The sequence below is a fragment of the Plectropomus leopardus genome, chromosome 12, assembly GCF_026936395.1.
Source record: "Plectropomus leopardus strain MGB_pleo_1.0 chromosome 12, ASM2693639v1, whole genome shotgun sequence".
Taxonomy (NCBI): domain Eukaryota; kingdom Metazoa; phylum Chordata; class Actinopteri; order Perciformes; family Serranidae; genus Plectropomus; species Plectropomus leopardus.
Window position 1 is genome coordinate 3,996,042 of NC_142187.1, and position 25,379 is coordinate 4,021,420.

Here is a 25,379-nt window from a genome sequence, read left to right on the forward strand (position 1 = left end):
GTTCTTATTGTTTGTGTGAAATACTATATTACACGGTTTTATGACTTTTCAGAAAGACATACTAGACTAGACTTTTTGCATTTTTGGGCGACATACTATACTATGATGTTTTCATGCCATTTTGGATGACTTAGTATAAAAATGTCATAGTATAGTATGTTGTCCAAAAATGCATGAAAACGTCGTATTGTAGTATGTTGTCCAAAAATGCATTAAGACGTCATAGTATAGTATGTCGTCCAGAAAATTATAAAAACGTCACAGTATACAATGTCATCCAAAAATTCATATAAAACATCAAAATATTGTATATCGTCCAAAAATGCATAAAAACATCATAGTGTAGTTTGTGGTCCAAAAATTCCTTTTTTGGACCACAAACTACACTATGATGTTTTTATGCCATTTTGGACGACATTGTATACTATGACTTTTTTATGCAGTGTAGGACACCATACAATACTATGATTCTATTCCATTTTGGATGACATACTATACAATGAAGTTGTCACTAACACCTCAGAGTACCCCAGGAGGAACTGGAAACCCTTCTGGGGAGAGGGACATCTTGAGTGCCTTGCTCAGCCTGCTGACCCCTCGTCCCAGCCCACGGCTGGATGGATGGATGGATGGATGGATGGATGGATGGATTTGATGACCTGTGGTATGGCAACCTGCAGTTTTCCCAAGAACCGTTCATGCAAACAAACAAAAATGTGTCGACAAAATGCACACACATGCCCTTAAATTATTCTGGGATTGAATACGTAAGAATAGCAACATCATTTATAGTTTTCATATGTAACCATCATAATTCATCTATATTTCCTGGAGTGGCCGTGTTGACCGTGGAGATGTTTACATGAGCGGTTCTCGAGAAAGCTGCGAGGAGCATTACCACCATTTTGAACAGGCACGGCATTAGTTAAACATAAACATCAGTAAATCTTGCTACTGGCCCTCACAAACCACCTTTAATGGCAGTTCTGATGCCTTACTGAAAAAGCTATCTCCATTACTTGAATCACACCTTTAAAATAAGTCAAAAGGTACAATGTTTTTAAAAACCCAATAGCTACTGCAGACACTATTCAAAATAACAGGTTTTATATGTCCAAACATATCAATACTTTAATTTTCATCAGAGTAAAAAAACAAAAAAAAGGAAAATATCACATCTCCACAACCTACAGAGCCAAATACATTTTCAATATTTCCTTTACATTCTTCACAGTTCAGTGATATAACCAGGACTGTGGAGATCTGTGAGAACACATCACTCAACTGAGTGATCAGAATGATCAAACTGTGAGCGGAAAAATGAGATTACTGGAAACCTATTTACATACGTAAGCAGAAGTGAACAGTTACTACAGCCAGCCCCTTGAACAGAAATGTCAAATAACATGTATAAAAGTAGGAACTATATTTTTAAAATGTTAAAACATGTTTTAGTAATTCTTTTTTGTAAGTAAAATACAAAACTTTTATCTACAGTACGACTTGTCTCATTAAATAAAAAAGTACAGCTTACCTGAAAATGTTCAGAGCTTATACAACAAGCATTCTCAGCAAGAACAACTGAGCTTTAACCCTTTGAAACCTGGTTAAATTGGGAAGAGGGCAATGAGCAACTTGTAAAGAAATAAACCAGAAATAAGGAAGAAATCAGTAAAAAGAACAAGAAAATAACAGTAAAATTAACGCACACAAAAAAAATCACAGTACAGAGGTGTCATGACTGGAACTGCTGGGGATTTCTGCTAAACGTGTCCTTAAGCAAGTTGTCAGTGTAAAGTTCATCATCAAGAGCCGGGCACCTTTACAGCTCCTGAGTATATCCCACTATCAGAACGTAGCCTCGGATGAGGGGAGTCAGACCAGACGCTCGGAGCCATTGTTCAGGTGAGGAGTTTGTTTTTCAGGTTGATGAACTTGGACGATGGTTTGGGCTGCATCACATCGAGTCCTACAAATAGTCTTTGAAAGACTTCAAACGTCCTGGCAAGTTTCGGAGGATAATCCAGGTTTAGGGCGTAGGTGAGGCCGAGCAGGAGGCAGCAGGCTCTGGACATGTTACCCAGACCCGTCAGCACTGGAGTCCCGTCGATGACGATGCCCACTGTGTCAGGCTGCTGACACACGTAGATCCTCATGCTCTGTGTTTTAAGGTCCTCATGCACTTGATCCACTGCTGTCCGCTATAAAACGTACAGACTGCTGTTAACATGCTGTGATTAGAGAGGTAGAGATACCGCTGCGTGTTTGCACTTATGTCTGTGAAAAGATGGATGCTTCACACACACAGGATTTCTACAGTCAGCCCAGTTTTAAGATGGTTCTTTAAGGGTTCCTGAATTATGGCCAAAAACACCTTGTGTTCACCGTGACCTTGACCTTTGACTCCCATATTCTTATCAAATCATTCTTGAGTCCAAGTGGAAGTTTGTGCCAAATTTGAGGAAACTCCCTCAAAGCCAACTTCAGATTTTGCATTCACGAAAATGAGACAGATGCAATGTCAAAGTGACCTTGACCTTTGACCATCAAATTCTAAGCAGCTCACTGTTGAGTCCAACTGAATATTTGTGACAAATTTGAAAAAATTCCCCCATGGAGATATCACTTTCAGAAGAATAAGACAAATGAAAGGTCACTGTCACCTTTGACCACCAAAATCTAATCAGTTCATCCTTGAGTCTTAGACATAGCCAAGACATAAAAAGTCTTATGTATTTATGTAATCCAGTTCAGATGATTTTTCATCTATCATTCATAGATGATTCGTCATTCGTCTTAATAGAGCAAAACATTTGAAAGCTTCGTTACAACTTTATTTCATATCCAATGTGTGTGAATTAAGAGCCAAAACTATCCAAATGGTGCAGAGATGGCGTTTTTCTTCACCATAGTCCACAGAACAAACAATAAAGTTTTCATGTACAGAAAACAACTAATACAGAGCTTTAAAAATTACAGAGTGAGAGAAAACACAGTCATCAGGACAATACTTACATAGTAATCAGCCACGAGATCCTGCACATTCTCCCCCAGGTACTCTATGAGGCATCTCAGAGTCACATCCCTCTTCTTCACCATTGAAGCATGTGGCTCCTACAGTTAAACTTCAGATCATCAATTATAAACTAACCCACACCTCTCATCTGTATCACTTCAATAACAGCTTGTTTTACTCTATCAGAGTATTTACATTTCAGAAAGCTATGAGCCGAGGACGACATGCACCAACAGTACGTTGTGATCAACTGTTTTTCTCTTAGACCATTTCTCAACAAATCTAAATTCAGCCATACGCTCCAAATTAATGTGATTCTAGCTCACCTTTATAAGTTCAATCAGCACACTCTTCAGGCGCTGCCCAACAGCTCCTCCCTTTGAGCTGAATAACTCCAGCAGCTTTGGCATGAAGCGGTCCAGCTGGGAGATGAATGTTGGCTCCAGAGGAACAGTGTTGCACCTTCGGAACTCTTCATTTATCTGGAAGACAGGATTTCAAGTGGTTAGACAGAGCACACACAGGAGTGTAAAGAGTCCACAACTTCACTGCTGGACCTCAGATTGTGCAGACTTTCAGAAACACATTAACTTAACACAACCACATACACATGCAGTTATATTTAAATGTATAAATCTGTCACATTGTAACTATAATAAGAGCAAACGCATATGTTGTTGATTCAGTAGTTTGTGAATGTGTGAAATAGATGTATTAAAAGGAGAAGGTGCCCACTTCGTGCTTCGCCACTGTAAAAACATACCAAGAGAGCAAAGCAACAAGTTTTGTAATTTGGGTGAAACAGCCCTTTAACTGCAGGCATATTAGACTATTGTAGTACTATGTAGAGAACCCCAGTAATGAGTCCTAAAACCTGGAACTCTGTTAGCATTTCAGCACCTCCGATTCCCTCTTCTCAAAGTCCGTGGGTTTATTAGGGCCCAAGCACCGACAGCAGGGCGGCCGTGAAAGGCCCTTTTGAAATTGTTGGAATTATTAGGGCCGTAGCACGAACAGTGCGAGGACCCTTTTGGAATGCAAGGAATTATTATTTTTCTGCCAAATGAATTGCATTTTTGGAAGTCTAAACATGCTCAAAAACTAGAGAAAAATCAAGTATTTTGGTGGTTTCAGAAATGGGTGTGGCAAAATGGCTCCAGAGCGCCCCCTAACGTGTAGCCCCAATGGCCAGTTTCACCTACAATTACAAAATTCCGTTGACTTATGTATGATGCCAAGACGAATAAAAAAGCCTCTTGGACCCACCCTCCAAACCCAAAAGGAAGTTAGCCATTTTAAATTTTGTGCTAGTTTTTGGCGATTTCCGGCCTTGTACTTTTGCGAAGTTGTCCTACAGGAATAATCCAATCGAATTGTCCAATTTTTCCTATGAGGTGGCACATAATTTTAATGTTGCTTGGAATTTTGATATTTCACCATAAAGAAAGAAATTGTTGTAACTTTGGTGTACATTGTCCGATCTGCCTGAAACTTCATAGGTGTGATGAGGATCCTGTCCTGAACACATCTGTGTGACAATATTGCGCGGATTATCCGACTTTCACAGAAATAAACGGCCGCTTTAGCTGGAGTTCACCAGTACCCCAACATACGTGGGGGTGCGAAGGCTCTTTCATCGCTGCATACAGCTTTAATTCATTGTGTTTTTGGTTAGAAGCCTTAAATAAAGTCTGTGGTTAATACAAGATGAAGAGACTGTCACATTTTGTTCTAGGACAAAAATATGTTGATAAATATCCCACTGTGAACTTGGAAGTTTATTTGTCTTAAAACAGATGAATGCTATAAAGTAGGTTAATGAGACTACAGAGCATCAACACATCAAAATGCTCCGAACTGCGCCAAAAAGCAGCGGTGACACAACCATAGAGTAGTTCGTTTTGGCTTCAAAAATCCTGAAAGTTGTGTTTATTTTTAGATTATCTTGCTGAACAAAACACGCAAGTATTATAAACATTTATTTCACACAGAGCACAATTTCTGAAAAATCCCATTGGCTTTTTTTTTGTGTGTGTGTATATATACACACACACACACACACACACACACACACATACATACACACATACATATTCCAATGAAGTTGGGATGTTGTGTAAACCATATAAAAACCTTTATTTTATTTATACTTTTTTTTACTTTATATATTTTTTTCAACCTATATTTAATTGAATACACTATGAAGACAAGATATTTAATGTTCAAACTGATAAACTTCATTGTTTTTTTGCAAATATTTACTCATTTTGAATTTGATGTCTACAACACATTCAAAAAAAGCTGGGACAGGGGGCATGTTTACCACTGTGTTACATCACCTTTCCTTTTAACAACTTTCAATAAGCGTTTGGGAACTGAGGACACTAATTGTTGAATCTTTGAGGGCAGAATTCTTTCTTGATGTACGACTTCAGTTGCTCAACCGTCCAGGGTCTCCATTGCCGTATTTTGCACTTCATAATGCGCCATGTCTGGAGGGCAGGCAGGCCAGCACCTGCACTCTTTTACTACAAAGCCACACTGTTGTAACACGTGCAGAATGTGGCTTGGCATAGTCTTGCTGAAATAAGCAGGGACTTCCCTGAAAAAGACATTGCTTGGATGGCATCATATGTTGCTCCAAACCCTGTATGTACCTTTCGGCATTAATGGTGCCTTTACAGATGTGCAAATTACCCATGACATGGGCACTAACACACCCCCATACCATCACAGATGCTGGCTTTTGAACTTTGTACTGTTAACAGTCTGGCTGGTCCTTTTCCTTTTGGCCCGGAGGAAGCGACGTCCACGATTTCCAAAGACAATTTGAAATTTGGACTCGTCAGACCACAGCAGACTTTTCTACTATGCATCAGTCCATCTCAGATAAGATCGACTGAGCCTTTCGGGGATGCTCCTTTTATACCCAATCATGACACTCACCCGTTTTCAATTAACCTGGTCACCTGTGAAATGTTCCAAACAGGTGTTTTTGAGCATTCCTCAACTTTCCCAGTCTTTTCTTGCCCCTGTCCCAGCTTTTTTGGAACATGTTGCAGGCATCAAATTCAAAATGAGCGAATATTTGCAAAAAAACAACAAAGTTTAACAGTTTCAATATTAAATACCTTGTCTTTATAGTGTATTCAATTGAATACAGATTGAAAAGGATTTGCAAGTCATTGTATTCTGTTTTTATTTACGTTTTACACGATGTCCCAATTTCAATGGAATTAGGGTTTGTATATCTGTACGTACATAATCAACACACACACATACACACACACACACACACACACACACACATACATAAAATTACTCTTGAGACAGACACCATGTTTGGAGTCAGCTTGTGGACAAAACAGACGTCTGAATTTCTTTCCCTCAGTCCTCTCCAGTATGACACACACTTTAAAATACCACAAGATGTGCATTTCCTGAGTGACAAGAGAATCACCGTATTGTTTCTTTACCTGTACCGGATCGAAGAGGGCAGGCCATCTCTCTGTGAACTCTGCCACTGTCACAATCTGGCCGACCACCTCCCTCCTCCTACAGCTGTATGTTCTGGACATCATATCATTTATCATCTTATTACTGTCCTTTGCCCTGCTTGCTACAAGGAGCTCAAGTCTCACACTCTCCAGGCTCTCGTCAGTCTCTCCGGCTGGATGTGGGGGGAGAAAGTTCACCTCAGCTTTCCTTGGTTTCTTGATATTTTTGGAAGGTTGTCTGTCACCATCCTGCTTGTGTTTCAGTGTGTTTATTAGCAGTTCGGGGTTTCCGTGTGCTTTAAGTTTGGTCCGATAGTTTCCACATTTGTATTTTAGGCTTTGCTGCCAGCCGTAACATCCATTGTAAGAGCCGGGCTCCCTCAAGCAGGGATGCTTCTCTATTAGCGCCTGTGCGACCGCAGTCCTCTGAGGATCATTGGGATAAGCTGTGTAGGAAAACATGGCTTCCGCCAGGCGCTCCAGAATGTCCGATTTGACACTTGGTGATGTCAGCAACGTCCCATCTCTCAGAAACTTTTCATTGGCTTGTCTCAAAGCCATCTCAGTGTTGTAGGAGAAAGTTGGAATGGGAAAGATGGCAGGCCACAGGCTCTGCCTCCCGGAGGGAAGGGAGCTGGGAATCGCAGCGTCCTGCGAGTCCACAGAGATGCAATCGTCTACAGAGGACGCGTCCGATGTGTCGGGGTTGTGTTCCTGAGGGCCAGTGGTCATTATTATATCTGGTGATGATGGCACATGCTCTAATTTGATTGCGTCTTTATTCCTCACGTTACATGTAGATGTAGCGGTTATAGTGAGGGAGTTATTAAAGTCAGCAGGTCTGCGCTCCTGAGGAGCCGCCGCCATCATCATACCTGAAGGTGGCGGCGGCAGATGAACTATTTTGAGTGTGTCTTTATCCTTCAGGTCACCTGTAGAGGTGAGTGTGAAGAAGTCATCAAAGTCAGCGTCTTTGTACTGAAGACCTATCTCCGTGCTGATGGAAAAAGCCAATTTAAACACTTTAATCAAGTCCTGCACAGTTGGGGGGAGGCCATTTTGGAAAGTTATCTTTTTGATATCATGGTCGACGAGGACTCGAAATCTCATGCCCTCCTGTGTACCTGCAAGCAAAGGAACACAGAACATGTTAGACATTGACAGGGTTAAATGTTTTCCTACAATTTTTATAACTGCCTCACAACAATCTCTGTCTTTTCTCAGGAAGCAAGGGTTCATCTCTGTAACTTTAAGCTTCATATTTGGCCAACAGAGAACACTGAAACATATAAATAAGCTGACAGATAAACAACAACCAAGTTACTGACTTATAAAGCTGATAAAATTCTGTTTCTGGGCACCTGAGAAAGTAAAGTTCAGTACTGGTTCTTGGAGAGCTTCATATATCTAGTACACTTTAATTCAATGTAACTATCAAAAAAATGGATGAATGGAAGTTGAATTTAAACTTTTTTGAACTCTGGATGTCTCAGCTTGGACTTGCAAACTAAAGATTTAGAGCAGAGAGCATGAATTAGAAACTATTAGTGAGAATTTTATAGAGACATGAAGTTTTCCAGGTAAGGACTGTCTGACAAAAATATGCCATTGTTTACATTATGGGAAACTTAGGATTCAGTCAGTATGTTTACATGATGTTATAAAGAATCAAATTATTGTGTTAGTCCAACGAAAACTGGACTTTTAAAATACATGTAAACATGTTAGTCACACTGAAATAAATCGTATCTTTTTAAATCAGACTATCACACTTAGATTATTTCGATTATTTAAGCTGTTCCGTCATGTAAACACCTCAGTCTGACTTTAAAAGGATTAGGAATTCTGCACGGCTCCTCGACGCCACGCCGGCCTCCCTCAGCGTTTACAGACAGGGACTGTTCATCACTAATGAGGGGGGAAGGGGTGCTGCAAATCCGGTCAGGCATAAAAAAAATGTAAGCACTGAGGAGGGACTTTTTTTTTTATTTGGCTCAGGTGAGGGACATACTAATTGAAAAGGAAGCATTTTGTATTTATTTAAAATATAAAAGTTACACCCCAGCCACCCCCCTCCTCTGATAAATAAAGCACAGTCCCACAACACCAGCACAGAGGCTACGCCATGTCATACTTTAGCCACCTAAAAAACAAACAAACAAAAAATCAATATCAATATAATATAAGTGTTATATTTGAACATAGTCTCCTCTTTAGCTTCCACAGCAGTTGATGGAGGCAGCAGTAGTGGACTAAAATGACTGTTAGAGTAAAAACTAAACTGAGATTGAAAGAGAGGTTAACATTCAATTTTTACAAATGTTAAGCTAGTTTTAAAGTTTGGAGCAACAGAGTTTAAACTTTGACCATGATTATATCGAGTTTCAAAGTTAATCCTTGTTGGTGCAATCCAGCCTTGTTTCCTTCATATCATCAGGGCTGGAAATGAGCACCAGCCACCAGCCAAAAGCTGCTAAAATATGCAAGTGGCTGCTAGATTTGCTTCAGTTACCAGCCACAAAATCAATGATAATCTTTTTAGTGACTGATAGATTTTGGTATCCACTAGCACCAGTAGCAGCTGTTCAAGTCAATTTCCAATCCTGATTATCACCCTTTCTTAAAAAGTTAACAGATATCAAAACAGATTCCCTCTAAAACGAAATCCACGCGCAGGCATTTTTTGCCCACCATGCTGAGAGATAATCACTTCGTTGGCTTAACTAAAATACAACCTCTTTTCTGTTTGGTTAGTAAAAACATGCACAGGCCAAAGTAGGTCTACTAAATTCTTCCAGAAACATTCAGCAGGTCCGGGCTTCATGCAGCCTTGTTTTGGGTTTTCGCAGAGTCGGCGTTACTTCCGGTTTCATCTTCGGGCAGGCTTCCGACTGCTGTGTAGGAACTGTAGTATTAGCACTTGTCTGAAATTAACGCCAATTTCGTTTTCGGTTTACGTGACTGAGCGATTGGGGAATGATCCATATCACTTACAACACTTTTTACTTTTTCTTTTCGTTTTCCGCTTTTATTTTGAAGGCTCTGAGTGTTCAACTTCCGGATTGATGGACGCTGCAGCGGGACGCTGAAGCAGCTTTCCCCAAACACAGCGGGGTTGCTGCTCCAGCTGCTGTCTGCTGCTGTAAACGGAATGACTTCTGTTTACAGCACAGGAGTGATACGTGACTTTGGTGAGGTCCGCGGAGTCTACGCGGTGTGACAAACTTGTTCAGACCTGCTTTGTTGTGGAGGAGCTCAGACCTCTCGTCCTCCAGCCGCCTCCGCTGGCGGTTGATTTCTTCTTCGTAGTTTGAAATAGTTGTTTCCAGCAGCGCGGAGATCTCCTCCACAGCCACCGCGAGCCGCTGCGTGATAAAAGTTTTCAGTGTCTGGAGGGTGGACATTGTCAGGGGAAAGTGGCATGTGACAGGCGTGCTGAGGATGTTGCACTGGAAGCAGACTACACTGGGGAAATATCGCGGGAAGATTCGATGCCCCCCTTTACCACGTGACCATCCCAAACATGGGGCACGTTCAATCTCAAAACCAAAACATGCTGAAAGACCTGCACAGACTGTATATAATACAGTATATATTGCATTTTTTAAAGATATATTTTACATTTCACAACTTAATTGAACAAAATGACAGTGAAAGCAGCAAGTCAGTCAGACTGTTTGATCATGATTTAACTTTTTTAATACCTGAGCCTTGATTCTTTCAAAAACATGGATAGACAGCAATGAGGAAACAAAGAAATGACCCAAAACTGAGCAGTAAAGTAGTAAAAACTACAAGAAAATTACCTGAAAATTAGTGAAACAAAAAAGAAAGAAAGACTAAAATTTTAAAATCCAGAATAATGTTTAAAGATGTCATGAAAATCACCTGGAAACATGCTTAAAAATTACAATAATCTTGACACATAATTTAAAATATGGACTTGATTATTATATAGTTTTTCCCTCGGCGTTTTCCCCTAGAATTTAAAAAAATATTTTCTGAATCTACAATTTATTAAACATTTATAACCAAATTGTTCCTTTTGCTCCATCTTTTTGAAAAAGATCACTTCACTTTGCTTAAGGTTCAAAGGTTTAAATACTCTATGATGCAAAATAATGGAATTTTAAAAATGTAACTGAAAAAAATTGACTATTGAGATCAACTACAGAAATTCTGCAATTTATCAGTAAATTGGAGGGGACATTTCAGGCATATTTAAATATTAGAGCCCCCACCCACAGCCCTCCAGATATATCTTATAATCACTGCTGAGCTGCAATGGGTTAAAAGATCAACCCAGAGGATGACATGAAATCAAAACAATCAGTGCTAATGAACATTAGTTTATTTTCTTTGGGTTAATTCAGCAACAGGTCATTATGTGCTGAATCTGGAACACTGAATAAAAGTAGCATATCAGTCATCACTTCAAGAGAAATCTTAAAAATCCCAGCTGTACAGCCCGGTCTCACTCCCAGGACATCACAACATGCTGTCCCCAGCGTCACCTTTATGACACACCAGGCTTTTACCCAACTCCAGTGTAAACTCCTCTGCGTCATTATTAGATGTCAGAGCAACAGATGTAGTACAAAGAGTGTGAAAGTCCACTTTGGTTGGCTGAGAGGAGAGATGGATGGGTCCAACAAGCACAGGACTTTTCTCAAGGAGACTGGTGTTTGTGTCACTGAAAGTCAACACTGAGTTAGTCTCTCAGGTCACTTGTTAGTCACTCGTATGTCAGCCGTTAAACATGTGAGTGAACCCACGTGACTCCTTCTTTTTCCTGCTTTGCTCAGCTGACTGAGACTCCACAGTGATGCTGACAGAGAGGCTGCAGCAGAGCGGGACCAGCATCAGTCTGGTTTGGGGCTGCAGGGCGAGGCTGCAGGACACAGCTGGCTGGAATACTGCAGAGGGATGTCCAGGCCAACCACAGGACCCACCACACTGAGCCACGACAACACGTAGTTCACCGGCCTGCCCCACACACACACACACACACACACACACACACACACACACACACACACACACACACACACACACACACACACACACACACACACACACGCCTGTTAAAGGCTTTCTAACAACAGTGTATGAGGTGAAGACCACATAGTTTGGTGTCCTGGTGGACAACAGCATGTCGTCACATCAGCATGATGTAATTTTAGGCTCAACTTTGTGCAAATACTTTGAGATGTGGGCAGCTTTAACCCTTTGAAACCTGAGGAAATTGGCTTCATTTCTTTTAAAAACACGGGAAGAATGCAATGAGCAGCTTAACAAGTAATGACCCAAAATTCAGCAACAAATCAGTAAAAAAGTAGGGCTGTCAGCGTTAACACATTAGTCATGATGTGATTAAGGTCCGTAATTTTTTTTTTATTAATCGTGTTAATTACCGGCTGACATTCCTGTCTTTAAGAGGCTGAACTGGGCTGAGTTTTAAAGCTACAGTGATGATACTGGTATCATATTAAACTGCAAGACCTGAGGAATCCAGCAGGGTGTCATGCCAGCTTCTCAGTAGGGAGGGGCTAAATAACGCTCAGCTAAATAAAGTTCAGCTAAATTTTGGTGATGCAAAAATGGCATGGCCATTTAACAGCTGTCCCTTGACCTCTGACCTATAGAAATCTCAATAAAAAATGTGTTCTGTGGGTACCCATGAGTCTCCTCTTTACAGACATGCCCACTGTATGACAGTCCCATGCAGTACTGGGCCCACTGCATTTTGATTCCTGATCAGGACAATCTTGGCTACCTTGTCAATATGGACTTCATAACTGCTTTGCAATGCAAAATGATGGAATTGGAAACGTGATTTTAAAAAAAAGTGTTAATCGCAATTAAATATAGGAATTCTGTGATTAATCCTGACTGACAGCCCTACTAGGAAGTTACAATGACCTGAAAATTAGCAAGAAAAAGGTTAGTGAAAAACAAAAACAAACTAGGAAATGGACAAAAAATGCCACAAATTCAAATATATATATACATATTCTGTAATATATTTTGAAAATATAATTCTAATAATCATAAATATATTTTCTGGGAATTTTCTTTTTTTAAAATCTTCTGATAATTTCCTAATATCTGGATTTTATCACTTTTTTCCAATTTGTTCATTGCCTTTTTCCCCAAGTTTCTGAAAATAATTAAACCTATTTGTCCAGGTTTTAAAGCGTTAAATGAACGAAGGACGTGATGCATGATATCGTACCTTTTTTCGACTAGTGAATCCAGCAGTGATCGTACCTGTGCTGGTCCTGAGCCGCCTGCAGCACCGGCCTCATGAACTCCTCTGTCCTGCAGGGGTGGAGCATAAAGAAAGGCTGACCCAGCAGGGGATGCTCCTGACACACACACACGCACGCACACACATACACACACACACACACACAGTTCAGTGGAGCTTACAGGAGGACGATGATGGTGATAAAGATGATAGCTGCATCAGTCCTGGTTTTACCTGCAGAGTGATTGTATTCAGAGGACTGTTCTGAAGCCGCAGCCTGAAGTTTGGGTGAACAGAGCTCCACACCTCCTCTAATGACAGGCTCCTCCCCTCTGACAGATCACACACCAGGAAGAAAACAATAAATAAAACACTGACACGCTGAAATATGGAAAGGCATACAGACCCTCTGCTACTGCAACTATGTATTTAACGACTATGACTATGATGACTATAGGCCCTTTAAAGTCCTCACCATGCACAGAAAAAACAAGCATTTTTTGCATTTTTTTAAAATGTTTTTTTTCAGCTATAAAAAGAAAAATCCATGTTTTTTTTGTTTTTGTTGTTTTTTCTTTAACAGACCCCATCTGAGCCCGTCAGTGAATGAGATCACTCTGGTTGGCCGTTTATCTCAGCGCACAAGAGGAGAAACAGAAGTTCGGAAGTAAACAAACAGCTTAAGTCAAGAGGGATTGAGGTCGAGACAAAGTTGTTCTTTCCGGTTAGATAGTTTGTCTTCTGCCATTGAGCTCTTCACAGAAACATTTCCTGGTGGGCTGTGTTGTTGTTCACTGGTGCTCAGTAAACATGTTGTGTTCTTTTAATATTGTGTTGTGATATTAATGTGTTAACTGTCTGAATACAGACAACAGTTGCTGCTGGTATACAGGGAAATCTCTCATGTAGGCGCAGAACATACGTGCTGATTGGCTGTCGGTTTGGTGTGTGTCTGTGCTACTTTTTGGGCAAGACACGGCGCCTTGAGGCGATACAGCAGGGGGCTTTGGTGTAATGGCTGACGGTGCACAATTGCCCGCAGTGGTTGCATTGCAGCCTGTTTTGCCGCTGTTCAGTGCAGCCCTGTCACTCCATACTGGAGGACTTTAAAAGATTGTTGTTTCCTTTAGTCAGTCAGACACAAAAACGTGGTTAATACAGTCCAGATGAGTAAATACAGATGGCGCTATAGGACAGCAACACACTTCTTCCTTCACACTGCCCCGGCATTTTTACACAGAACTAACTGACGGTGGCATCATCCCGCTCCAGTGTGCGATCACACACTGCATCCCAGCATCCTGCAGTCAGAACAGGCATGACGGCCGTGACATTTAACACACGAGCGTTCGCCTCTAGTGTGACATGAAACATAAACGTCAGCAGCGTTTTTTATACAAAAAAATCCATACAAAGGCATAATTTGTCAGTTTTATACAGAACAGCGACGCGGCATGACGGCGTGATGTTCCCAGTTAAAGCAGGCAGTGTGACTGCAGCTCAGGCTGAAAGTTAACCCTTTAAGCCAAAACTCAAAATCCCTCAACAGCTCAATCAAACACTAACATCTGCACACATTCAGTATGCCGTACAGAACATGCCTGCCAGTGTGTGCAGCAGTACTCTTTTACATGCTACATCGTAGGGATAAAAAAGTATTATTGCAGCAGAGTGAGGACAGTTTTGGAAAGTGAGGACATTCTGACCGGCCTTCACTTCTTCAAAAGGCTGTTTGAGGGTTAAATCTTGGTTTTAGGGTTCAGGTTGCAGTTATGGTTATGTAAGGGTTAGGCAGGTTGTGATGGTTAAGGTTAGGGTAAGGGGCTAGGTGTGTGTGTGTGTGTGTGTGTGTGTGTGTGTGTGTGTGTGTGTGTCTCATATGGAGCTAACCCTGTGTGAAGGCTCTGAAATAGAGCACAGGAGTGCCGTAGCTGCAGGAGTGCAGGATGTGATACTCGTACTGAAGCAGCTGGCTGCTGCCTTCAGAGGGCGGACACACCCCGTCATCCTCGCCATCGTCATCCATGTCCCCTCTGAGACTGTCAGTGTCCACAGAGGGGACAGGAACAGCCTGAGGAGAAAGAGAGAGAGAGAGGAGATACTTGAAAATGACATTCAGTAATATTTTGTGAAGGCGCACATGGAGTTGGATGCAGATGTGTTTTCCTTCAGTCTTTTACCTGCTGCTTTTCCTCCTGCTGCTCATCAGGCCCGCAGGGACAGGAAGTGACCTGCTCTGACTCTGATCTGGATCCCTCCTGGTCCCACACTGCGCTGGAGTCAACAAGCACTGACCTCAGAGCAGTCTTCCTCAGGTAGCCCTCCTCTGAACCCTAAAGCCGGATCACAAACTGTCATTTTAAGCACACTGACGAAGCCCAGCTGCCGTAGGAAGTCAGGCTCTGCCTCCTCCTCACCTGGACCTCCTCCCAGCTCCAGCCGTCCCTCAGCTGCTCCGACTGCTGCAGGAGGAGCCGACAGCAGCGGCGGAAGCTCTCCTCATCCAGCACGCATGAGCTCATCTCTGCTGGGCAACATGGAGGAGGGGGGAGAAGAGCGGGGGGGGGCTGAGAGATAACATCTTTTTAATAAGAAATCAAATGGATTTCACTGAAAAAACAATAGAACACAGGGATATTACATGAAACAAATTGCCTAAAAATTAACAATAATTCTGCAACACAATTGTAAATAATTCTAAATATAGTTTTCAGGACATTTTTCCCAGGCTTTTTAATTTTTTTTTAAATCTAAGTCTACTAATTTCTTGCTAATTACCACATACTTATTGTTCTATGTTGCATATGAATGTTCATAGTAAAATGGAAAAGATGTGAACTGATAAAACCTTGCATGCAGCCATTAACCCTTTAATGCCTGGACTGATTCTTGTGCTGCATTCATAAGCTTTTTTTTTTTTTACAAGCATTCAAACCTCTAAAACCTGAGAAAATAGCTTTGATTTCTTTCAAAAACACGGTGGAAAAAAAAAAGTCATTTTGCAAGAATTGTCTCACAATTGCAAAAAGAAAATTTACTAAAACGTGACACAAAAATGATCAGAAATTTAGCTGGGATGGACTATTAGTTATATTTATTGTAGTATATTTACATTTTCTTAACTGTACATTTTAAGTTATTTTACAGAATGTTTTTTAAGCATTTTCTTGCTTTTTCTTTTGTTTTTTCTCATTTACTTTTTTTGGCCTGTTTTCTAATAATATTCTTGCAAATTTTTCTAATTTTGGGCTATTTCTTGTTAAGTTGCTCGTTGCCCTCCAGTGTTTTGGACAAAAATCAAGACAATTTGCTCAGATTTCAAAGGTTTTAAATGTGTCACATCCATTTAGATTCCATGGGTTTTTTTGTTGTTTTATTTAGTCATTCCTGAGATTTTCTTAATGCTGATGCAACACCATCCTCTATTTCACAGTTGTAAGGGACTGTCCTTTACCTTACTTAGGGTGGCAAGGGTGTCAGCTTGACCATCCCCTAAATTACATATATTTTTCCTTGAGTGAAAACTGCTTAAAAAAAGTTTATTTCCACAGAACACAAGTGTGGAGCCAATACAACGAGCAAACAGGACGGAGGGAGATATCATCATTTCAAACAGCCTAAACCAAATCAAAATCCGTAACTTTCCGTAAGCTTCCCCCGCTTTGCACCGCCTCCTTTCTCATAAACGTCGAACAGTCCCTTACCACCTGCATATGTTGACTTGTTTGAATAGGCTTTCCTTCATTCTCCCGCACTAAAACCCTGCTCACTTTGAGTTACTATCAGTTAGACTATTTGGGCAGAAAACGACAGCTTTTCTTTAAACACAAACAGATGAGATGAGTCGCAGAGCTGCTAATGTTGCCTTGAGGAATCACTTTTGACGCTTTAGCTACTTTCCATTGAATAAATCTTTCCGCAGCTCGATGCGACTTTACTGCCACAGATGGCTGAATTAAACTCCCTTTAAACTCCCCCTAAAAAGCCCTTAAGAGCCACAAAATACCGAGAAAACAAAGCCGGCAATCAGTTTGTATTCCACCTGTCTTTCCTACCTACCGCTGGACGACTTGAAGGAACAGCAGCCACAGTGTTTTTCTTCCGGGTCGTGAAATCACGTGACCATTTCCGTCACTCTTTTAAATAACTATTCATTTTTCAAACCGCAAATTGATATTTTAAAGAAGACTGTAACTGACAAGAATTTTCAAATACCATGAACCTCATTCGTATAATATGGATTTTATTCAAATATGTATTTTGTCCTTCGAGAGTCTTTGAACTGTCCGCTGTCTGTAATGTGTCTTTACAGCCGCTAGATGGCAGCACACACCGCCGCCCAGCTGCAGGCTGCTTCATCCCATGGCTCCATATATCTGAGAGGACTCACAGCGCCGCCCTGTGGAAACACAGATAACTACAACGGAGCACAATGGGAGGTTTATGTTCCACCATTTGACTTGCAGACGCAGCAGGAGCAGGATCTGCCTCAGGATCCAGACTAAGACAGTAAACTGCTCCTACACTGAGGTCACAGGCATGCAGGTTTTCTGCAGACTGACCAATTTTACTTTTAACCCTTAGGGCCTGTCTTAATATCACACACACTCATATCGCTCTGTGCACAAAATGCACTTTTCAAAATCAAACTTTAAATAATATTATACATAAATATTATTTCCTATTTTCATTGACTTTAAACCATCAGTCCTAATCATAAAAAAATTTTTCAGAATTTCAAACCTTTAAATGCCAGCTTTTTGTCATGATGCCACTATGTTTTTAATTTAAAAAAAATATATATATATTAGCTCATTTCTTGGGTAAATGTTCTAATATCATAATGTAAGAATTCTGTGTTACAATTTTAAGTAAAAGTAAGTAAATAAATTCAAGAAAATGTACTCAAAGTATTAAAAGTAAAAGTACCCAATGCAGAAAAAAAAAAAAAAAATAATAAATTTAAATTTAAATTTAAGCACTGTATAACTAAAGTTCAATATTTTTAGTAGTAGTAGTAGTTGGCCTATTACTACTACTACTACTACCATGGGTATTATTTCACCTACTACTACTACTACTACTACTACTACGGGTATCATTATTCTTATTATTATTGTTATTATTTCCATTGATCCACTTGGGCTTGTTCAGCAGAGTTACGGTTTCTCTTTAAGGGATAAACACTTACACAACATAAATGAGAGAGATGGCAAAAGAAGCCATTTATTGAAAGAATCAAAAGAAACTAAACATGAACACTTTTTTTTTTTCAATCAAGCAAAATGTAACAGTTTCCACGTCGAAAAACACAGTCAACACTACGCCTCTGAAACACTCGCGCCCGCTGTGATCGGGCAGCTCTGTACCGAGGGCAAAGAGCAAAACAGCAGTTTTTTGTTCGGAATCTTTTGTAACACATAAACCCTCAGACAGAGAAAAACTGAAATCCAGCACATGGCTTTTTGAAATCAAATATATACATTTGTTCTTACAGCATTTACACATAGAAGAAAAGAAGAAAACAAAGCAAGTACCACAGAAGAACTCTATCTGTCAATCCAAAGGTCAAAAACAAAAAAAAACACACACCATGGAGACAAACTGAAGCATGATGATGCTGCCGGACAATATTGTCTTTATTAACGCGAACTGTGAGAAGCAGCAGGGGTTCCTGGGTTCCAGAGGACACACATGGGAAGGACAGATCAGGGTACCGGACAGGAACATGCTAGCACAACCCTGAGCTCAGAGCGAGGAGACGGGGGGAGGGTCTCTCCCTACTGGGCTCACTTCACTTCCACTGCGGTCTTATTTAGAAAGAAGGTTTGCATCAAAACTGAAACCTCCTACAACTCCCACAAAGCTGTGCTGCTTACACATGTTAGATGTTCTCATTGAAGCTCTCCAGCTTTTTCATGAGCTCTGAGAAAGCTTTGTCAGGAGTATAATTCTGACTCAGCATGGATTTAATCAGTATTTCATTAGAAGGTTTAAATTATTTTAAAGGACAGGTTTGGATTTTTTTTCATGTCCCTCTTAAAGGCATACTTCACCCACAAAAATGACAGCTTGTACATGAATAACTCAACATGTGTTAACTTTTTTTAGAGAGGAAAACGTTTCTCAAATGCCTCCAGTGAATGAAGAATCCAATAAACATTTTCACAAATTAAAGTCAATAGAGTCTGTGTTTTACAACGGCAAAACTCAATCAAAACATCCTGATAATAACTCACTCAATTTGTGCAGTAACGTCCACATACGATGAACCATGAGCACACGCATGCCCAGGCACGGTGGTAGGCTGTACATGTCTGTTTGTACTGACGTGTTTTCAATGTAAATACTTTCGTATATTTTCAGGAAGTACTGAGAATAGGACTGGATAAATGAGACTTATCTTAAACTGAAAGAGTTATTTTAGAGTTTGTAAGGGGATATTTTGATATAGTTTTGCTGTTTTTAAATGCCGTCCCCAATGACTTCGATTCATCAAGAATGTACACTTTTTTTGACTGCGAGTTCTCTGTTGCTTAAAGCAGTTGAATTTATTTAGTAATTGCCAAAAATGCAAGAGGAATCTAACTTTTTTTTTTTTTTTTTACAAAGTACGGGTTGAGTTAAAACTGTTAAGCTTTGTGGCGAACAACTCTCCATCAGAGGAACATCCTTCAAGTGTTAATTTTTTTCTTGTTGATGAAGTTTAACTCGGGCATAGTAAAGGCTATGTAGTATGTGTCTTGGGGCCATTTGTGGCACTTAGATTTTGAAACTGACCCACCAAAAATGGAAGTGATTTTGGTCAGAATTCCCCATACTGTTTGGGATTGTTGTAATGTGAAATGTCTGAATTCATAGCAGCTTTTTGCAATATAAGTTGGAATGTTTACAGGCGTTATATTTGTAGGGCTGGACCCAAATATTCTGCAATTGGAGTATTCATTGCTTAGTTAGGTATTCAGTTGAAATGGTAAATGATGGTAAAAGATTGTGATTGACATGTTATACCATTGTCATTGTTTAAAAAGTGATGCCAACGCATACGTTTTATGTCACACTAGAGGCGGACGCTGGTGTTAAATTTCCCACCCGTCATGCCTTTTTTGGCTGCGGGATGCTGCGATGCAGTGTCTAATCACACACTGGAGTAGAATGATGCCGCTGTCAGTTGGTTCTATGTAAAAATGCAGGGCAGTATAACGGGGGACACTGTTGCTGCGCTATAGCGCTATCTATGTGTAAAAGTGGCTTGAAAGAGAGGCTGAGCGTATCAATACTCTGCATGCAACTCTACAATGAAATTAGATTTTATAGTTTTAAATTGTGATAAAGTTACAAAGATTAGGCAAAATTGCATGGTTGTGCAGCATTCATAGGGACTGGCTGAATTTGTGTTACCTGTTGCCATTGCAACATCACAAAATCCTGGAGGGGCTGTAGAGTGTACATGGTGGGTTGGATGACTGCAAGCCTATTTCTACCTCTGATGACTCTGGCAACATGTTTTACTATCATTTTACCACTTTTTATGATATACTGCCACCATGTGCACTCCAAAGCATTAAACACACACTGACAATACCAGTTGTGTTTTGTCTATATATATCTATAATGAGGTGAAGTGAGCTCAGCAGGGTAGTTGTTGCTGTTGACAAACTGAAGCAGAGTTGCAGCACAGATTTAAGGTGAGGTGGAGGCAGTTGTCGGGGTACACAGACTCACTGACAGTTGGTAGACGCTGACTGAGGCGCTGCATTCACACCGATATGGCTTCAGGCCTTGAGACATGTCAGCGATGGGCAGACATGTACACAGATGATGGGGGTCAGGGTGGAGGTGTACTCGGTAATCCCTTCCCGCTCATTATCAGGGAACACACGAAGAGTAAAGCAACAGGTTTGTCCCTGTGAGGACTCAGAGACAGGCAGACAGACAGCTGCAGAGAGACAAAGCAGAGCTGAGGGCATTGACAAGGTGCTCATCATGAACGCAGTCTAAAGTGTTGCTGCTGGAGTTCCTTCTCTGTGTGGTCTAGGATGCGACTTACAGTACAAGCAACTATAAACACCCCAAATCTGAACGCTGACATGTAAAAATAACCACAATCACCCTCCACTGTCCTATGCTATTAATGTTCTGTAATATGTCCTGTAGTAGTGAGCAGACAGTTGGGTTAGTATTGCTTTCAGAGTATCTTTATAGTGCCTGGTGGTCTACATAATCACAGCTTTTACTAACACTGTTTTGAAAGGAGAGTTTCGGTGTCCTGCTGGAGGCTCGTGTGACACACTCAGGGATTCTCTGCTTCCTCCACTTTTGAACGATCCCACAGATTTGTATTCAGGATGTATGCAAGACAAGTCATTTAGTGCCAAGTGAAGAGTTGAAGCCACATGTAATATGAGTAAAGGTCTGATTGTTTAGGTCACTTTAAAACCTATGGCTTGGTTCATTCGCCTCACACCAAAGATCAAAGATAATGCACAGGAGTGGTCTTTTTCACGTCCTAACTGACCAATCACATGTAAACAAAGAGGAGTAAACGTGAAGTCATATAGACTGACCAGTGGCTCACTGATTGGACAGGTATGATGTTGTCATTTTGCATCATCAGAGTTTGTGTTTATGTGCAACTTTCTGGCAGTGACACGGCTACATGTGGCAATGCAGTTCTCCATGTCGGTTTGGTACGTCTGGGCCTTTAAGGTCTCTTTGTGGTCTTAATTGAAGAGAATAAAGACACTCTACAAATCAGATCAAGAAAATGATAAAAGAGTAATGTTTCTTTATCAAGGAAACTATCTCACATACTGTCTTGCATTCATAATAGACAGCAGCACACTGGCCAGCAGCTATGAGTGTCAGTTAGCCTTGTAGTTTGTAAGTAAACCAGCTTTCTTTACAGCTGGAGATATTGACAGTTTCTCACATTACAAAAGGCTGATTAAAAAGGTCAGACGCAAAGGCACCCTAAGACAGCATCATACAATATTTAGTACATTTAACCATTGACCAAATCTCACTATTTTAGTGCCAAAAATCCCCCAATCAACGTGTATTCATTCTTTGATTGATAAATGTAGGGGCTGTTGTCAGTGTGGAACAGCCTCTGAAAAACCTCAGCCTATCACAGGACACTAAAACTCTCCAGTGACATGTTTTGTTTGTTGACATGAACAGACTGAAGACAAACGTGTTAATTATTCATCAGCATAATGATATGATGGTGTACAGATAAGTATCCTTTCAAGACTGTATTTTATACTGTGTGTGTATCTGTCCAAATCCCTCGGTGTCAATGTCCTCCGTGTCCTTCGTCACTCACTCATCACACACTTCAAGGCCTTCATTCAGAGCTATTACAATATCCAGATAACAAGAGCTAAAGCTTCATCAAAGCTAGCTTACCAGCATTTGTGTTTCAAGAGTATCGACTGAACTGAGCCAACTTCATGACCGTCACACGGTGTACCAGCATCATTCACTTCCCAAAGTGATTTCTCATTTTTGACAGATAGAGTTCAGAGTCTGTTTTGCAAAGATGTCTGGACCCTTTTGAAAGTGTGTTTAAACGGAGACATCAACACTATGACACAGGCCTTTCTCAGAGTGGACATTTGACTTGTTGTTGGAGGAAAGCATCGGTGGAATTCTTAATGGTAACCAACCAGTGAGTAGCAAGTCTCAGTTTACAAAGAAGCTATGGTGCCAGTTGCTGAAGTCAGTTAGGGTTGTCACTTTTTATCTGAAATTCAAATTATGGTTCGATTGTGGGTAAATTGTTTTGACCTGGGGGTCACCTGGTAGCATGAGCAGCCCATTTAGGCAGCGGCCTGGGTTCGACTCTAACCTGTGGTCCTTTGTTGACAATGGACAACTTACACTGGGTTCACACTGGACGCAGAAGAGACCTGATATGTCAATTGTTGCACAGCCACCTGTCAGTGGTCGCCTGGCCCTTTACACCAGAAATGCATTTCTCTGCGTCGTTCAACCAGCGATCGAGCTCCTCTGCTATGTTTTAATCACATGGAGAGCTGTGTCTCTGCCTGCTTGTGTGTCCATCTTTGTGTGTCTGCTCGTCTCTCTCCCTCTTTGTTTAGACACAACAGACAAACATATGGACGCATATTTTGTCATATATCAGAAGCAGACTGTGTATACCAAATTTAATTCACACTTTAGTTTACAATTTATTTTCAGTGTGTTTTCTGCCAGATCTGCTTGCATGAAAAGATGCAGATGATTAACCGGCCTGGGTGCTCTGTGCCGTGCTGGACACAGTGTGAATCGTGCCTCCAGGAAGTGTGCCAGGCTTTGAAGCAAATTTTAAAAGTGGTTAAAAGTGGAATGACACCATCTGGGTCAGTCATGTGATGCCCACAAACCCAGAAAGACTTTTTTCCACTGACTTAGACTGGGAAAGAGATGTCTAAAAATCAGCGGATACATTTTTTGTGAGCGTCAAAATCCCTGTGAAATGACAAATTTCACAAGATTTAAGTCACTCAGTCCGATAACATTTAGAAAGTCTTAAAGAGCTGCAAGATCCAATTCTTTTCAAGCTAGCAAAGAGCTAATCAAGAAATCAGTTGCTCTGCAGGCAGAAGTTACCCGCTCAGGCACACTTGGTTGTGCTCAACCGGCATAAGTCTCTAGTGCACATGAATCATGGGCCTGGTAATGCAGAAGATGCAGGTACTTTCATACTGGGAAAATAGAGATTTTATTTTTGTCAAACCATGGCCATCAGAGTGGCCGTGCCCCCGCATCGCCCTTTGGGGGCAGCACTGAGGACAGAGACTGCAGAACAGAGGTTGGAGCCAGTGTGGATTGAACTGATAGTTAGCGAGCTATGTAGGAAGATAATCTCCCTTCCAATTCTTTGATAAATCAAGATGTACTCTGTGAGAAAGGCCTTTAACCCTTTGTAGGGAGGTGGTCACTTTATGGGTCCTTGGTCAATCGCAGTGCATTTCGCTCTTGTTGCTCAAGCAATTTGACAATCGGATTATTTAGTGTCCGTAGATAAACAATTCAACTAGTCAGAATTCAGACATGTCCCATGTTGGTTTGTCTCTCCAGCCTGAACATTGTGTTCGTATGACTGTCCAAGTTTTAGTTCTTGCTGTTCTTATTGTTCTTGTTGTTCTAAACCTAAATGCATTAGAGTCCTCATCTCTTCATCAATTTCTAAACAGATTGCTGTCTGTTTTCTCACCAAGTTTGTCTCCTCCATCTATTCACTCATCCATCTATACTTTTTGACCAAGATCACAGTCTCTAAACCTGTAAGAAAGGTCCATCTATTGATTCTGAAACACAGGGCAGTTTGTCTTTAGTTTGCAGTATATCCAATCCACTGTAGGTACTGTCCTAGACATGTGAGACTTTTTGCGTCTCTCTTGCCTGTTTGATGCTATACAGCCACTTAATGACTCTCGCATTTCGCTCCACAGCCGAGATGCCATATGGAACGCGCTCCCCAGCCTCCTCCTCGTCCTCGTCCCCATCTGACAGTCCATCATTGGAGGATCTCCGCGACCGGTCGCAGTCAGAGGAGATCATTGAAGCTGATCGGAAGTTCAGGCTGACGATGTCCGAGTTGGCCCGCGCAAAGTTCTCTGGACCGACTGCCTCCAGCTCCTCGGGGTCGAGCCCGCAGTAGTTAAAAAAGCGTTCCACGTCCGCTCCAGCGCGGGCATACCGGTCTGACAGGTCTGATTTAGATCTGTGTAGCGAAGAGCGGCGAGCTACGGATGTACCAAGCTCAAGCTCCAGGTTGGCATCGGCTGAAGTATTGGGAGGATCTCCGAAATCACAAGGCAGCGACTGAGGGGTGGTGTTGTCACAGAGCGAGGGGGATGGAGTCGGGCGAGGGGGAGGCAGTGACAAGGAAAGTGCGGGAGGAGGAAGCGAGGCGGGGTTGGGTTTTGGAGGGAGGGGCGGAGCTGAGGAGCTGCTGGATCGGGCCGTGCGGAGCGGCTTGCCGTTGCACAGTCGCAGGAGGTCAGAGGAGGAGTGGGAGGTGAGTAGAGGCGGTAATGGTGAGCGAGAACGATCTATAACTCCTTCACCTCGTCTGCTCAGGTTGAGGTTTCCTCCCTGTTGTGGACTGCGACGTCCCCCGCTATTGATGGGAGGGACCTTCAGGGAATGGGAGAAGGATCTGAGGGAGTGTGAGGTGCTTGGACTGGGAGCTGAGTCTGGTGGCTGCTCATTAAGCGTCATAGTAGATCGGTAGGTTAACGGCATCCTAGGAGCAGAAAACACAGAGATAGATGCAACATAATGCCGTAGAATCGAGGAGAAAGAAAATTTTCATTTTTTATTTTTATCACTACCTCTCGTTTTTAAGTGCCCCTTGGGACAGTGTTACAAGGAAAATTGGTTCATATTTTTCCTTATGAAATCGGACAACCCTTTCAGACACTCAATACTTTTTCATGCACAGTTAAGTCAAACTACAGTTATACCTCAATTAGGCCAATTAATTGGACTACTGTCCTTGTCCCAGTATACAAGTCAAGTCAAGTCAATTTTATTTATAAAGCCCATTTTCACAAAACACAGTTTGCCTCAGAGATCTTTACAGCATACGACAACCCTCTGC

At 41.3% G+C, this 25,379-nt stretch overlaps 3 protein-coding genes across 5 annotated transcripts in view; all 3 read right to left on the bottom strand.

Annotated features, from left to right (window-relative positions):
* Nucleotides 1-574: 574 nt before the first annotated feature.
* Nucleotides 575-10,063, bottom strand: LOC121951665 (uncharacterized). The gene is made up of 5 exons (XM_042498089.2): nt 9,749-10,063; nt 6,493-7,637; nt 3,343-3,498; nt 3,016-3,114; nt 575-2,201 (listed from the first exon to the last, which is right to left on the bottom strand). The coding sequence occupies exons 1-5, from the start codon at nt 9,915-9,917 to the stop codon at nt 1,902-1,904; spliced, it is 1,869 nt and encodes a 622-aa protein (XP_042354023.2). The 5' UTR covers nt 9,918-10,063; the 3' UTR covers nt 575-1,901.
* A 779-nt stretch (nt 10,064-10,842) lies between these two features.
* On the bottom strand, nt 10,843-16,841 carry atg10 (ATG10 autophagy related 10 homolog (S. cerevisiae)). Of its 3 annotated transcripts, none has more exons than XM_088085365.1 (7): nt 16,823-16,841; nt 15,181-15,287; nt 14,944-15,096; nt 14,654-14,834; nt 12,998-13,095; nt 12,784-12,881; nt 10,843-11,499 (listed from the first exon to the last, which is right to left on the bottom strand). In XM_088085365.1, the coding sequence occupies exons 2-7, from the start codon at nt 15,283-15,285 to the stop codon at nt 11,376-11,378; spliced, it is 759 nt and encodes a 252-aa protein (XP_087941491.1). In that variant the 5' UTR covers nt 15,286-15,287; nt 16,823-16,841; the 3' UTR covers nt 10,843-11,375. The 3 variants fall into 3 exon arrangements, with proteins under 3 accessions (XP_087941491.1, XP_042354000.1, XP_042354001.1); XM_042498066.2 differs by having other exon boundaries at nt 15,181-15,330; nt 16,823-16,839; XM_042498067.2 differs by lacking the exon at nt 16,823-16,841 and having other exon boundaries at nt 11,364-11,499; nt 12,749-12,881; nt 15,181-16,816.
* A 1,123-nt stretch (nt 16,842-17,964) lies between these two features.
* The window catches only part of fam110b (family with sequence similarity 110 member B), a 57,692-nt gene continuing 50,277 nt past the window's right edge, over nt 17,965-25,379 (bottom strand). The window contains exon 5 of the mRNA XM_042497701.2: nt 17,965-25,022. Within this exon, the coding sequence (XP_042353635.2) occupies nt 24,143-25,022 (880 nt within the window). The 3' untranslated portion in view covers nt 17,965-24,142. The remainder of the gene's footprint in view (nt 25,023-25,379) is intronic.

Bases quoted from the DNA above. Each gene is read 5' to 3' on its own strand.
- LOC121951665 (XM_042498089.2), bottom strand. From the start codon at position 9,917: ATGTCCACCCTCCAGACACTGAAAACTTTTATCACGCAGCGGCTCGCG. The intron at 3,499-6,492 runs GTAAAGAAACAA...CCTGTCTTCCAG, and splicing joins CCCTCTTCGATCCGGTACAG to ATAAATGAAGAGTTCCGAAG. The intron at 3,115-3,342 runs GTGAGCTAGAAT...GTTTAACTGTAG, and splicing joins TGCTGATTGAACTTATAAAG to GAGCCACATGCTTCAATGGT.
- atg10 (XM_088085365.1), bottom strand. From the start codon at position 15,285: ATGAGCTCATGCGTGCTGGATGAGGAGAGCTTCCGCCGCTGCTGTCGG. The intron at 14,835-14,943 runs GTAAAAGACTGA...CTTTCTCCTCAG, and splicing joins AGCAGGAGGAAAAGCAGCAG to GCTGTTCCTGTCCCCTCTGT. The intron at 12,882-12,997 runs GTAAAACCAGGA...TGTGTGTGTCAG, and splicing joins TGAATACAATCACTCTGCAG to GAGCATCCCCTGCTGGGTCA.